The sequence below is a fragment of the Agelaius tricolor genome, unplaced genomic scaffold (assembly GCF_023055355.1).
Source record: "Agelaius tricolor isolate 1412-34295 unplaced genomic scaffold, bAgeTri1.0.p SCAF_13, whole genome shotgun sequence".
Classification (NCBI taxonomy): Eukaryota; Metazoa; Chordata; class Aves; order Passeriformes; family Icteridae; genus Agelaius; species Agelaius tricolor.
The window spans coordinates 8,597,924-8,613,283 of NW_027269273.1; the positions used below are offsets into that span (position 1 = coordinate 8,597,924).

General features: G+C 39.0%; 1 protein-coding gene across 2 annotated transcripts in view; it reads left to right on the forward strand.

Annotated features, from left to right (window-relative positions):
- Window positions 1–15,360, forward strand: part of CCDC6 (coiled-coil domain containing 6) — a 51,190-nt gene that overhangs the window by 11,399 nt on the left and 24,431 nt on the right. For both annotated transcript variants that reach the window (XM_071438652.1, XM_071438653.1), the window contains exon 2: window positions 8,242–8,391. In XM_071438652.1, coding sequence (XP_071294753.1) covers window positions 8,242–8,391 — 150 coding nt within the window. The remainder of the gene's footprint in view (window positions 1–8,241; window positions 8,392–15,360) is intronic.

Genomic DNA, 15,360 nt, shown 5'->3' on the forward strand with positions numbered 1-15,360 from the left:
ACTAAGAAACATTTAAAATATGTTAATTTAAGAAGTGTTTATGCATTCGACATCTGATATCAGAATAATTTGTACTAGGGTGCTACATTCCTTGTAGGTCCTAGCACTAATGGTGGTGGTGCTGAGATTTAAGTTGTTGATATTAGTTTCTAAGTAGCATATCAACTAGATTTCATTACATTTGAGTATTGTAGATGCAGGTCAAATAAACCACAGCATTTTAAGATGTGTGGTTATTCCAACGATCACATAGGCTGTGGAAAATTATTAACACACACCACCTCCAACAAAACAGTGTATGCTACAAGATGAGAGCAAAATGATCCTTTTTCTGTCTTTCACCTTGACAAGTCTGTGCATTTGAAAATTCAGACAAACTGAACATAAAACTACAAATCTTGTTATGTGTACGTGTGCATCTTTGTGACGTTTTTCAGCATTTTTTATATTGAGGTTGAGCAAAGCAAAACCTGTTCCACGTGCTTCTGTTTCCCATTTGTTTTACACTATTAATTAACTAGCAAACTTTCCAGTGCAAAAAATCCAGCAGTAAAACAGCTGTGCAGTTAGAAGTCAAAGAGTAAAGCACAAATTTCTTTCTAGTAGTCATCAGTAAAGGATTAATAGATAGAGATGTTTCAAACTTTGGTTCAGAGTTTGATATGGCAGTGTAGCTGTATTTTCCATATTGGCTGTCTTTATCAATGCAAGGTACAACCTAGCAAAGCTGGGCAAGTCCCTGGCAAAGCACCCCCTTCTGGAAGAGATGACCTGCTGAAGCTTTGTGCTGGGAATGGTGCCTTGCCTGTGCTGGGCTGATGGAGGTGTCTCACAGGGCCCCATTCTTGGTGCCTTCCTGGCTGTGATTACATGTGCAGAAGCAATATTTGCTTGTATGCAATGAACTTGAGGATTTAGGGGCACTGACTTCCAGAGCATGTGTAAAGTAAGTATCGTGAATATAAGCATGATATTATATAATATTATATGGAAATCAGTGCTGCTGAAAATGCAGCAAGGGTAGGAAATGTATGCTGCCTGTGCAGCCATGGCACAGAGGAAGGGCCTCATGAAATAGAGCCATTTGGAAAGGTCTGCAGGCTAGATTTAATTTTCCTGCTGGGTCATTCCTGCCTTGGCCTGAGACTTCTCTTGGCTCAGGTTACAGCTCTTGTGTGCTGGAAGCAGAGACTCCAGCCCTGATAACAGTCTGGGAGCTTGTTCTACATGATGATGTTTAAGTGAATGAAAAATAAGAGCTATAAAGCATGTGTCTAATGAATAGTCAGATTCTTAAGGTTGCCATGTTCAGTGTTCAGAATAGGAAGTGTTTAGCATGTTCCCTGATACTTTTTCCTTGATGGTGCTTTATTACCATATAATCTGTAGTTATATTAAGATTGCATAGCAATATGTGGTCATGGTTAAAGTGCTCAGTAAAAGTTATTGATACATTTTTCTAAGCTTTATCTTGACATTTTGTCAGTCACAGAGAATATGGCTTTTTCACATGCTGCATTTTTATTAACTACTTAATGTGCCAGTATTTTGATATAATAAAAAGTCTTGAAGGGAGTATATTTTTTTTCTGTTTTGAAGAAAGCTGTTTAAATTATTTTTCAATTATGTAAGTAAATTCAGGAATTGATTGTATTAATTATGAAATTCATATAGCTTGTTACACTTAGTTTGTAATTAGCCAAATGCATTCAATTTATAAATATTTATGCTTGTCAAATGAGCTTGTTTTCATAACTTGCTTATTTCATTTTTACCACTTGTGTGTTTCAGTTGTGCAAGGGTTTCAGGTCAACATCAAAATGCAGAGAAGGAAGTGTGTGCAATGGGATTGCATACCATCAAACAATTTACTTCATTGCTGATGCTGAGATTATTCAGCATGAAAGAATACCAGTGACTTCTGTGTTTAGGAAGCTGGTCACTTCTGAGAGCTGTTCTCAAGTGCTCCTCCCAAACCACAAGCTGTGTGCTCCCGAGTTTTTGGGAGAAGATCCCACCAGGCTGCACGAGCTGAAAACATTTGACTGTGGTTAAAACTGACTTGGGAGAAGAACGCATTTCTTATGTTGTTTGAGTCAGCTCATTTCTCTAGTCAGTGTGCATCTGCTGTGGGTTTGTGTGGCCGTGTGTTGGATCACTTGCTGGGCACCGAGGGAAGGCATGGCTGTGCCTGGAGCTGGCAGCAGCAGTGCTGTGACAGAGGCGTTTGACATGTCTGGCCAAAACCTGATTGACCTTTTACAGGGGAGAGGGGTGGGGGATGGAGGGGACTGAGAATTTCCTGCTATAAATGGAGGTTAAAAGGAACTGTATTTTAATACTTTAAACAGTAGCTTATCATAGAGTTATTCCTTTATTATTGCAGTAATAAATTGTATTGTTATTATTATAATAAAAAACAGATATATTTTTGTTTCCTCTTGCAGCAGAACTCATCTACTAAATAGCTGTAATATAATAGGACTTGTGCTTTGAAGCAATTCTGCTTCAGTGGCTTTAATGTTGCACAATAGGTAATGTTTAGAGTAGTTGAAGTTCTCAGGATGAGTTTCAATAAGGAATTTCTTTCTTCCTTAGTGTATTTGGAAAATAACTTTTGGTAAGCCTGGAAGTTTGTGATTTTTCTGGTGGAGGGTGGTGTCTATTTATTTGATTGTTTGTTTTTAGAAGCCAACCAACCAAACAAATGCTTTCCTCCTACACTACCAGGTCTGTGTTTAAAAAAAACTAAATAAATCAGCCATGCAGCTTGGGGTCCTGAAGGAGCCATTCAAAGGTATTAGTGCTTGTTTGGGGTTTCTAGGAAATACTGTATGCCCAAAGATAAAAATGCATGGCTCTTTCTATTGCTCTCTTACTCCCGAAAACTCATCTTAAAGAAGGGAGAAGAAAAAGAAAAAGGTACTTTTATGTCAGAACAGAGGAAATTACCCTGCGGGTTTGTCACAGATTAGACAGGAAATCTCACTACAAATTGACCCCAGAACTTGAATTCCAGCTCACCACTTCAACCACAAGAGCATTCACTCTTTTCTCTCAGACAGGCCACCCAGCTGAAAGAAATACCTTTCCTTGGGTGAGGGGAAAGCTGTGCCCATGTCCTTACTGGGGCTTGGGTGGGAATTCCTTGTCCTTCAGCCCTTCCAGGCAGGAATGTGCTGCTGAGCACTCACTGCAGTTTGGCAGCAGTGGGAGTTCTCTGAGTTGCCGTTGACTTCTGTTCTTGTGGTGGTTCGTGTTTCTCACTGTCTGTAAGGCACATTGCATGCACTGTGGTCATTTCAGATGCAGCTGGAAGGTTTGTAGGAAAAAAAAAGCTGCATTGTAAAAGTTTCTCCTGTAAGGGAGCAGTATCAGCTCACTGGAATGTTTATTGCATTTGTAGTTTTCTGTCATTTTAACCTGGTGCCAGAAAGTATGGCCAGAGCAGTCACTAGTACTGAGAGAGGAGGAGTGTGTACTTCAGGAGATTTGGGAAGCTTAGGTTTTATTTTATGCAAGAACTGCATATTCAAAAATCGTGTCATTGTAGCTTCTTGCACTTGTCATCCTGTTTAGCTCATCCTATTAAGCAGAACTTTTGGGAGGGCTGCTTTCTGCAGTGACAGCTTTAGTTCAGTGTAACATGTGCAGTAACTGAGATCATCTCTTCCCAAAGCTGTCCCAACCCTCCAGTCTATATTCAGTAGCAAAGATTGAGTTTCTTGTGGCAGATTAAACTGCTCTTCAGCTCCATCTACAGGGTTACAAACTGCACCAGGAAAAGTTGGATGAAAGGTAAAGAGGTCATGGTGGCTCTTGACATAAAGATGAAAGACTTTCAGGGGTGGATTAGATCAAAACAATGCTTGGTAGGCTGTTTCCAGTAAGATCCCCTGAAATCTTGTGTCACCTTCACCCTGGATGCTGCTGGAGACAGCCTGCAGGCTGGGCATGCCTGGCATCTGCCTTGTGTGGGTGCCTGGGGCAGTTTGTGAAATGTTTACTGCTGAAATTGTCTGAAATGACACCTGACACTAAAATGCAAGAACATGTTCATGTCAGGTCACTGATAATGTGCTGATACTGATTACAGAGCAGGTATTAATTGCATCGCTGAACTTGCTTGCTGTGCAGTGTCAGGAAAGCTTGTGAGGCTTTTAGAAGAGCTAGTGGTGGGGTGGAAGGGATTTTTTAAAGGTTTTTTTGTTATAGTTTATTTTTATGTGACTGTGTGTAAGCTCATCAGAAGTACTGAATTTTGCTGCTTCATGTAATACAGTGCCACTAGAGCAGTGTGGTCAGTGTATGGGGCAGTGATACAGAAAAAGAGCATCCCACTAGAAGCAGAAGCTGCTGCTGGTGCTAGAACCAAGAGAGCAGAGGGAAATTCAGCAGTGTGAACCTGGTCTGCTAAAGGTATATTTGCAAGAGGAACTGAGAGAAGGAAAGTATATTTTAATGGCAAACCTTTCAGTTTATAGAAGTATATGCAGCATGTGAAAAAAGAACTTTAGTGCAGCTCACTTCCTAATATGATACTTGGTTACTACGTGAAGTTTAGGAAAATATGTTTCTTAGTTCTTTTAAAATTACTTGAAATTTAAGCTCACAAGGACAGATTTTTATGACACTTCATGCATCAGCTCTACTAGTGATCAGGATTTCACAAGCATCTGCAATAAAAATAATAAGATTTTTCTTCCTCAAAAGTATAAGAGGTTTTTTGTGGTTTATATGCATGTGGTGCTTTTTATCTCCCTCTTCATTCTTAATTTCGTGCAAAGTAACAGGATAGCCCTTGCATTTATAGTCTTGACCACAATAATTAGATTTTCCTTAGTGGATGCATCCATGGAATGCTCCAAGTTAGCTGTGCATGGAGTTCTGAGACATGGAAGACAGGTGGATATGTCTGTTGTTATGCAGAAAATCTGTGGTGAAAGTAGATTGCTTGTTTCAGGTTTCCAGAGACTGACTGATCAGGTGTTATCATTTTGTATCACTCAGTGCCTTAGCAATTTATTTTGTAATATGGTACACAGAACAGAGTAAATGGCTGTTAGTATTATTGCATGTCCAGGGTGATATGGATAATAGAGGAAAACCAAGAACTCTAGACCCTTGTGGAAGATCTAGCATTTCTGATTTCTGTATTTTGTTTCTCTTTTTTTTTTAAATTTTTTTGCTGATGATATCAGGCCTCCTCTCAAATACAGATACTTAATAAAAAGACAGGTTATCCCTTAGGAAAAACAGTATATTCACATCTAGAAAAATCAGTTTGATTATTGGCTAAATGAGTAACAGATTTCAAGACTTTAGGCAATATTTAGGTAAACATGAATTATCCTATTACTTGAGATGATTTAGCTATCACCAATTAATGAGTAACAAGATAAAGGGCAAGTTTCAGTATGAAATTTAGAAGAAATGTGGTAATGAATTACGTGGTTTGTACCTAGTCTAAATAACTGTCTGATGTTTTTCAGTTAAAATGTTGGTGTTGAAAGTGCTGACCCATGGGTAATTAAATGGACATTCACTGTATTCAGTGTGCTGTGTGAATATGTGGGGCTCACAGTTTGTGTGCAGATGTGTAGGGTTGCTGCTGTTCAGTTGAGAAATGCATTCTTTGTGTAAGGGAGGCAGATTTAATCCTGCCCATCCTTCCCAGAGCCTCCTGCAGGCTGTGGGCACAGGGTTGTTGCAGGGCAGTTGTTGAGCAGGTACAAAGCAGGGCTGCTCACCCTGCTCTGTGTGCCAGCACCACGCTGCTGTGTGTGTGTGCCACGCCAGCTGGGGAGGCAGATGCAGGAGGGGACAGAGGAGGAAGGGAAAGGCTTGGTTCCTGGGTGTCTCCTCATCCTCAGCCTGTGCTGGCCTGCTGCCTGGCCTTAGGAGCTCCAGAGGGGCATTGGCCAGGCCAGGGAGCTTGGCAGCTTGTGCTCCTGTTGGCCTGAGCACCAGCGTTAATGTGACACCAGGATCTGGCAGGGAGTCTTGTGCAGACTTGGTGCTGTAATAATGTGATTTTAGAGCTTTTGACTGCTGCAAAGCATGAACAGAACAAATCTGTGCAAGTTACACACAATAGAAATCAAAGCAGAAACACCCTCATTCTTTTGTTTTTCAGAACCAAGTGCTTTCTCATTTAATTTTAGGTAAGCTTGGTCTGTGTTACTGTCTTCTGTTGTCTGAAGCATTGAAAAACAGACACAAGTAAAAATCCTATGTAGTGAAGGCAGTGGAGGAGTTGATTTTGGAACAGTATGCATGAATTTTAATGATTTGAGGACAATGAGCCCTTGCAATTTGACTTGTTTACTCTGTTCTGGAATGTCTCTGAAGACATAAGATGGTTAGTAGCTCTAAGTAAAGCCACATTTAGAAGCTGATAGATGATGTTATTCAGATCAGTTAGATTCCAGGAGTTTTAATTCGTTGAGATGTGAGCTGACAATGTAACATTTCTTCAGACCTCTTGGACAAATCTCTATTTTCTTGATGTGACAGATAACAATACCACTGCTGAACATGCTGGGGTAGCTGTTCTCTGCTGTGGAGATGCAGTACATTAGAGAGGAGGTGTTGTGCAGGACCTAGGCTGCTAAGCCAGCAAACTCTGCCTGACCTGGCTTTTTCTTTTCTTTCTTTGTTTTGTTTTGGTTTTTTTTCTGGTTGGGTTTGTACCAGCTCTGGTGGTGACAGGGAGAAAGGACCTAGATCGTAGGACAGGGCCGTGTAAAGAAAGTAGGGATGGGAGAAGACACAAGAAGACAGCAACAAAGATGTGAAGAGAAGGACTTGATGGAATGAGGACTCAACTGAGAAGTTTCCAAACCACTGCTTTAGATTTTATGGTATTGGTGATACCATGAGGAAAATTTGTAATTGTCCTATTGTTTCAGCAGACTGAAAGACAGTTATGTTCTTTAATTAACTTTTCTCCTAGATGTTGAAGGTGTCTAATTAATTGGCTCTTGGACCACTAGGGAATATATCATTCCAGTTAAAAGATCACTGTCATAATGAAATCTTTCAAGCATTTTCCAGTGTACAATAAGTATAAAGAGATTGTTATTTTGGCACATTTTGGCCAGAGGATTATGGAAGATAAGCTTTCAGCAATGTGTCTCTTTCTGTTTTTAAATTTTCCTCTCTCTAAGTTTACTGAAATAAAGCTTGCAGAATGTTTGCATAAGCTATAAGCTGGTGTAATTTTATTAGAATCAGGGCCAATCACATATGTGCAGTTCAAGTCATGGTTTTTATTGCAGGGAATAAAATCACTCCTAACACTAACTTGCCTCATTGGTTAAATGCAGTATTTCTGTCATTTGGTTGTTCTAGGCTTTGAACTGTGGCATTAAGAGTTGACTCTACCAATTTGTAACTGTGATCATTCATTTGCCCTTGTGAAATACCCTTCATGGCCTTTCAGAGCAGGCTTTCAAAAGATCATTTTTATGTTCCATTTATCAACTTTATGCTTAAAAACCATACACACATCTGAACTGTAGGGAATGCAAGAGAGCAGTGTCCCAGGCTGGCTTTCTGTGGAGCAGTGCAGAGTGCAGTAACTGAAATGGAAATTGTCACTTCTGGTAATTCTGCATGGAGAAGATTTCCAGAGTAGCTTGGGGTAAAGCTACCCCATGGCATTTTTGTGAGTTGCTGTTGTATGTAGTGGAGTAGCAGCTGTGAGGAGTACCACAGCTGTTTTCCTGGTGGAGGGGTAGGAATTCCTGTGAGAGGAGCTGTGCTGCCTCTGGCTCTGCGTATGGGGGTGAAAGAAGAGGAGCATTATTTGACTCCTGGAAAGCAGAGCTCAGTCTAAGGGATCTGAGAAGGGGGCACAGTGGTGCATGCAGCAGTCTGAGCTGTGCTTCAGCTTGTAATGGAGAACATTTAGACAGGAGCTCCTTTTCAGGCATAGAGTAGGTAAAAATAGTTGTCTGAATCTGTAATGCTTTTACAGAGTTTGTAAGGCTGAGGAGTTTGTGCATTTGGCTGGGAGGAGGCCACTTTAAAGCACCAGTGCAGTTTCTCAAGTCAAAAGGTTGAAAACAAAAAATGAAAAAAGGTGCTATAATGTTATAAAAGGGGTTGGTAACAGCACTTATGTCCAGCCTACAGGCCTCCAGGATGATAAGCATTTAAAGGGGAATGAAATAATTGCAGCTGTTTTGAAAGGAAACTTGCTCCCTTTTTTCTCAAAACTATGTTTTTATTTCACAGCAAGCAAGGGCAGAGCAAGAAGAAGAATTCATCAGTAATACTCTATTTAAGAAGATTCAAGCTCTGCAGAAAGAAAAAGAAACACTTGCAGTAAACTATGAAAAGGAAGAGGAATTTCTCACTAATGAGCTCTCAAGAAAACTGATGCAGGTAATTGGTGCCTTTACTGATGTTTCTCCCAGGAGCCTCAGGACTGACTGATGACTGAACTTTTGTGTTTGTGTGACTGCGCTCTGAGGGAAGTGGTCAGGTTGGAAAGCTGACACTTGATAAAAGCAAAGTACAAGGAGTGTAGTGAGTGACCTTTCTTTTTAATGTGTTGCTTTGAAGTTTGCATCTGTGAACTCAGCTTTGAGAACCTGAAAGTTTGTATAATGATGCAAAAAATGGGTATAGCTTGCAGTAAATCTCACCTGCCTTCCAGACAAGAGTTACTGATTAATTTAAAATGTTAGTGAAACACACTTTCTTTTCTGGAGTATTTGGTGCTTAACACAAGTCCTGAAATATTAAACTTTATATTCAAGAATGTGCAGCGATGCTCAAAGGAAACTTTTTATGCAAATTTGTCCATACTTGTAACAAAACCCTGGCTTCTATTGAATTAAAACACATCAGTTTGATAGTAAAAAGTGGAAGATGCTGGGAAAATTTGTGGCAGAGAAACCTCTTTCCATTACCCGAGTTACTAATTTTTAGAAAGTGGTTCAGTATTTGTTGGAAGTGTTCTACATGGTTGCTCTGTTCTCTCAGTCTTGCCTAAATACCTGCTGTTGGCTCCTGTAGGAGACAGGGTACTGAGTTAGGGGAGTGTTTAACGTGATCTGCCTGAGCTTTTTTCATGCCATCACTTCTAAGCTTTGTCATGAAAAACCAGGCACTTCAAAAGGAGCTAATTTGTATGTTGTAAGCATTGCTGTGTTCTGCAGCTGGAGACTGAAGGCATGTTAGGAAATACAGTGTTTGGAAACACCACCAGAGCTAATCCCATCTGGTGCTTTTGTCACTGAAAACTGGGCCTTCTCTCACTTTGTCTCTTTGGTGCCTGTTATCACACAGGAAGCTCAGTAGCAGCATAAAATATCCCTTACTTGGTATTACTGTTTCCCCTTGCTGTTCTTGAGGAGTGACAAGGATGTTTCTGAGTGAGAGGCATGTTTGGTTTCTAAGCCATACATTTTCATTAAAAACAGAGACGCAGATGGCAGTAAAATAGAGGTATCAACTGTTCTTTTCTAATTGAAGTAAGATGTGGATATCACTATAGAAAAACCTTTCCACTGAAGTCTCTTGCAGTAAAGGGAGAAATGGTACATTGAACAATGTTGTTTAATTGAAAGGGAGATGTAGACATCTGTTACAGAACCAGGTTATGTGGGACTGTACTATACATTATAAAGAGGAAACCAAAACTTACTTTAAATGTAAAAGCATGGATTACACCTGATTTGTTTGAAGGGTTTTGAAGTCATATCATGACCTTGGACACAAATTAGTGCCACAAAGTTCTACAGCAAGTAAATTGTTGCATCAAATAATTGCTTCAAATGTGCTTACCCTTTTCCCTAGAATGAGATTGTTTTAACATTTTTTTAAACTATCTTTAGTAGCATTCTTAAATTGCTAAAATTATGCAAAATAGGTTCATATATTGCAAAGAGAAATATAAACTTCTTGTCAACCTCAAAGTACAGGTTTTTTGTTGGTTTTTTGTTTTTGTTTTTTTTTTTTTTTTGCTATGGGCATTCAGAAACTATCCTTTGACTTTTGTCCCAAGTTAAAGAAAAAGGAAACATTATACTGTTCTCAAAATGGCCAAGAGGTGCTTGGCTTGTTGTTATGTATGAAACAGGGCAAGGGCATTGTGCTGTTTGTCTGGTGCACACCCTTAATAGGTGAAACTTCCTTCTCATTGGTGAAAGAAACATGCAGAGAAGCATCTGAAAGAGAATGCAGACATAAAGCTGGAGTTATTCTCACCTTTCAGACAGCATCTGGAGAAAATCCTCAGTTGTGGATTCAACATCATCCCATAGATACTGCCCAGCTTTCAGCAGGCAAGCTGCAGGCTTGTGCTGAAAGAAAAAGCTGTATAGCAATACCTACAAGAGTATGGAGGTAAAATTCTGATCCACACCTGCAGCCTTGGATTTCATTCCATGTGGCCTTGCTGTAAGCCTTTGTGATAAACATGGTTATGTCAGCCAGAAGATTTTAAAATAATTCAGAAATGCAGCTGTATTCCAAATTGTTCATCCTGAAGCTGTGTGATTTCCCTCAGCACCATTAGGTAGCAATTTTTGAGAGTGAATTGTGAGTTTGTCGTCTCTGAATAATAACCCAGGTAACTTGAAAAAGAGAACAGCTGTCAGCATCCTGGTGGTGTTGGTGGTTTGCCTGTGAGGGGTGAGTGGCATGGAATTTCTTGCTTCACCTGAAAACTTCAGTGCACAGAGGAGAAAAGGGTTATATCAATGCTCCTCCACAAGGCCAGAGCTGAAACTTCTGTGGCTTGTGCATAGGCACCAGTGGTGTTTCTGTTTATGGCATATGCTGAAGTGTTATTAACCCTTCCCTTTCACTGGTCAGCAGATTCTGTTTTCCCTACTTCTGGATGACTTTTTATACCTTTACAGTGGCTCAAAAATTGCAGTACAGGTGGAGCACTTGTTTTAAAGCAAACAGTTTAGTATTAAAACTGTTTTTCTGTTTGTGTGTATGCTGAATGCAGATCTCATTTCATGGCTTGATTATGTCTTTGATGTGATAAAATTGCTGTGAAATACAAAACCTGGATATTAATCTATTCTCTTAAACATCAGTAATGTGGTTAGCAGCTTATAAATGATACAGAAGAAATTGTTCCTTCTACTAAAGAGCTTACCTGTAGAATTAGGGAACATTTCAATATTACCATATGTTTCCATGAAAGTAATTTTTCAACTCTTCAGAGAGCATGGACTTAGTAAATTGACATTAGACTATTGATGATTTGCAAGCAACTTTTTTAAGCAGCAAAGAACTGAAAATAGTACTTGATGTTCTTTGTTTTCTGAAAGATTATCTGTTGTCTGAAGGTTTTGATTCTTCAATGTTGAATCCTGGAAATTATACCCACATAGAACAACAGGTTAAAAATTGGAGAAGAGAAACTCCTGATATTAAAACAAACTCATTTTTTGGAAAAGAGGGCATTATTGGGACACATCACATGGTCAGCTTAGAATTTATTACAATATCTTTTCTGTAATTGGATAGTCTTCCTGTTATACAGATGTAGGGCTACAGTCTTGGCTAATGTTTTTTTAGACCAGGAAGGTAAGATAATTATAATTTCCTTTTTTTTTAATTTCCTGAAATTTGTGAGTGCCAGTACTTACCATTACTCACTAGAGTGTAGCAATTCTATCTTTATTAGGAGAATAATGAACTCATAAATGCCCACTTCCATTTTTGGCATCTTTGCTCTGCAGGGAATTCTGGCTAAATTAGATGCAGACTTTGAGTAATGACTGACCCAGGAATACAGTAGTCTCCAGTTGGTTACTCCACTGTTCTTTGGGATTAACTCATAATCTCTGGGTTTGCCAGGCAGTGTTGCTCTGACCTGGAACTAGACTTACAGCATTCATGCTGGCAGACATTGTACATCAAATGGCTTCCTGCCTTTGGGATGAGTAAGGGAAAACAGTGCATAGAAATCTGTTATTTTGTCTAAAACTTTGCATTTTGGAGCTGAGGAGAGGTACTTCTGCTAAACTGCATATGATTTGTACTCTCTCAAGTGAGAGTATTTACAGCTCTGTGCCTGTTTCAAAATTACTGCTGTATTACTCTGTTGAAAGGCACCTAGCAGAGGGATTTTTTCACAGTGCCTGTGTGTTTGTTGCTTTGTCAGACCTTTGTTTGTCACAGTTTCAGGGGTTTATGCCTCTCATTCAGCCTGGCCTCTGGAATGAGCTCCCAGAACATTAAAACATTTTGAATGTGGGAGCTGCCTGCCAGAGCTGCAGTGCTCCTCCTGACAGCCAGCAAGAATCCCCCAGTTCAGCACCATGTGCTTTACTGTTATAAATCACAGGCTGCCATCAGGCTTGCAATACCAGAAATTAATTTTGAAACCTTTTACTATGTGCAAGATTGAAACAGACATGGTGGCACGTGAAGGAAGGTGTTTCCACTGGAATAATGGTGGCCTTTCTGGTGCCATGCCATTGCTTAAAAATACCTCCTTAGAAATGGAACTTTCACTGCCTCTACAAGCCAAATGAATGAATCTACAATCTTATTAGATAGATTTCCTTTGTTTTGAATAATTATTAATTGTCTGGGTTGAGTGTTGCAGGAATGAAGGAGCACATGCATCTCAACAGAGATCTTACAGTAAACAGAAGATTTTTATCACATGCATCCCTGATAAAGTTCTTATAAGCCTTATACACATTTACTATATTTTCCCATGTACTTCATGTAGTTATATTTTTGTTTATCTGATGAAGTCTCTAAAAAAGCATGGAGAATGTTTTTTATAGCATCCTCAATTCTTAGTCATTATAGAATGGTAGCAGTATATTGCAGAATATCATGAGAAGTGTTTTGATGCAGGGTCTGTTCTTGGCAGTGGTGGACATGGACCTGTTGAGTTACTGTTTTGAAACTTAAAGTAGTAAATCTTGAAAATTTACCATTTGTGAAACAAGGCTGCTCCAAAGAAGAATTTATTTTTAATGTTGTTTAATCTTACAAAGTCAGTTGCTTTAAATTGGGCACTAGTCCTTTTCAAAAATCAAATTCAGATTTTTTTTCAACACCCTTATATTTTTGGAAGTGCAAATTGGTCCAAGTAGCTGTCCTTGAAAGAAAGATATTAAAACATACCAGGATGATAGCATGTGTAGTCAGGCAAGGTAAGTAATTGGATATCTGTACAGAAATGTTTCTTATGTAAGTCTGATTCTTGACAGTTCTTTAAAAAATTGTGAGCCTGTAAACATAAGTTCTTACTCTTCCTGCTCTCAAAATACCATGCATCAGCTCAAGGATGCTAATGGGATTGTGCTGAATAAACAGAGCCAGCTCATCTATCAATTATTTGATGAACATCTGGACATAAAGAGTAGGCAAACTGCTGATACAAAATTGTTAACAAATAGGACCCTGAGGATGCAGTGAAGGAAGAAGTGGACAACTTTTGAGAGCCTGGATTACCTAAAAATAGATTGTACAAGGTCATAGTGTGGGGGATAAATGATGGTTCATTTTCTAAGGGGAACTTCATCCACTGGCTCCATTACTTCATAAAAACACTTCCCACTATCCCAGAAGTAAACCAGCACAGTAGGAAGGAAGGCAGACATGGCCCTGCATTGTATGAGGACACTTGTTTCTGCAGAGAGAGAGTATTGCTGTAGTTGTTTAGAATGAGCTGAGGCACCCACTGCTGCTGCTAAGCTTTGTGTTTGTTAGCCCCATTCTCACTTCAGACTATCACTGTCTCTCTTGCACCAAACCCATCTCTAATCTTACAGAGCTGAAAATTCTCTTTCAGTTTTCATATGCAATTCAAGGTCTGTAAGACATTGGCATCAAGGTGACACTTTCTAACACATTTTTCCCTCTCCATAGCTGTGGCAGGTTTATCTCTAAACCATTGTTACTATAATTGCATATAATTCAAATCAGTTGGGAAAAACTCTTACTTTACTAAGTAAAATAAACACTAGCCACCTGTATTGTACCAGGGGATATTTTCTCATTGTTAGCAATTCTATTCTTCAGCATTAAGGTTGCATCAATAACTAGATTTTGATTGTTTTGGTTTGTTTTTGTAATTAAAGGAAATAAAAGAGAAAAATTATTTTACCCTATGTAAGTGACAGACACCACTCATATATTTTGGGGGTGTTAGTAATATTTTTCTCTCTCTTTGTAAAATGAAGTCAATATTTTCTGTTCTAAGAGTTTGCTATTCTGGTATTTGTTTTAAATTGTGAAAAATCAGATCTCGGCATTGACAAGCCCTGAAAACACAACCCCCAAACTTTTCCCATATCTATATTGCCAAGTAGTTGCTGTCTGCCTGTTGCTCTTCCTCTCTGAGCCTTGCCTTGATCTCTGTGGCAGGCTGCACTTCACAGACAAATTTGTCTCTAAATAGGAGCAAAAGGAGCTGAATTAACAAATGAGCAATTTTAGCTTGTTTCAAAATCCAAGTCTGTTCCTTCACTGTGGCTATCCAGCAACCTTGATTTGTGTCCATGACTGCAAGGTGTCTCCATTTCCTCAGGTTTTCCTCACACATTTAACACTGTGGTCTTACAGATTGTTATGTGCTAGCCAGAAGAACTGGCATAGAAAAAAGAAGCAGGTGGAAAAAGGTGCTTGCAATTGTCAGTGGATGGTCAGAACACAATGTAACGACACCATTATCTGTTGGTGACATTTGCTTTTTCCCGAGGCAGGTTCACATGTTTGTACCATGGTGCCAGTCACACTGTTCTATCCACAGGCAGACTTAGATCCCTGTCTCAGAGGGACTCTACTCCAAGCCATACTTTATCTTAAAATGAGGGGGGATTTTTGTTTCCATCTGCTTGAGAGCTAAATTTTTCTTCTCCATTGGACATGTTAAATGAAAAAAATCCTTTCAATATCAAGAAAACATATAACATTGATTTGAAATAACCAGTATTTTTATGTCATCAGGACAGTTTGATTTTAATAGCATAGGAATATAAATTAGAAATTGTTGTTGTTGTTTGTAAACTAGTTGTACAGCAATTTCATTAGTATGATTTCAGTCACGATTTTCAGCTTTCAGCTGCCTGGAGAAGGAAGTGCTAAGACCTGCATTTTGTGATTTGGGTGCTCTTGAGATAATGCATTTAGATTGAAATTAATGCTTTTGTGAACATTATGATAGATTTTTACTTTGGAAATGTCTATATTATATATAGTATATAAAATAACCTATTTTAATTTGACTGAATTCAGTAGTTGGAATTAATTTTCTCTGCATTGTACATATGCAGCACAGGTTAAAATGCTCTTTTTTGAGGGGCTGTTGGGCGGGTTGTGCATTTTCAAGTTTTTTGAGAAGCATCAGTAGAGAATTTAACA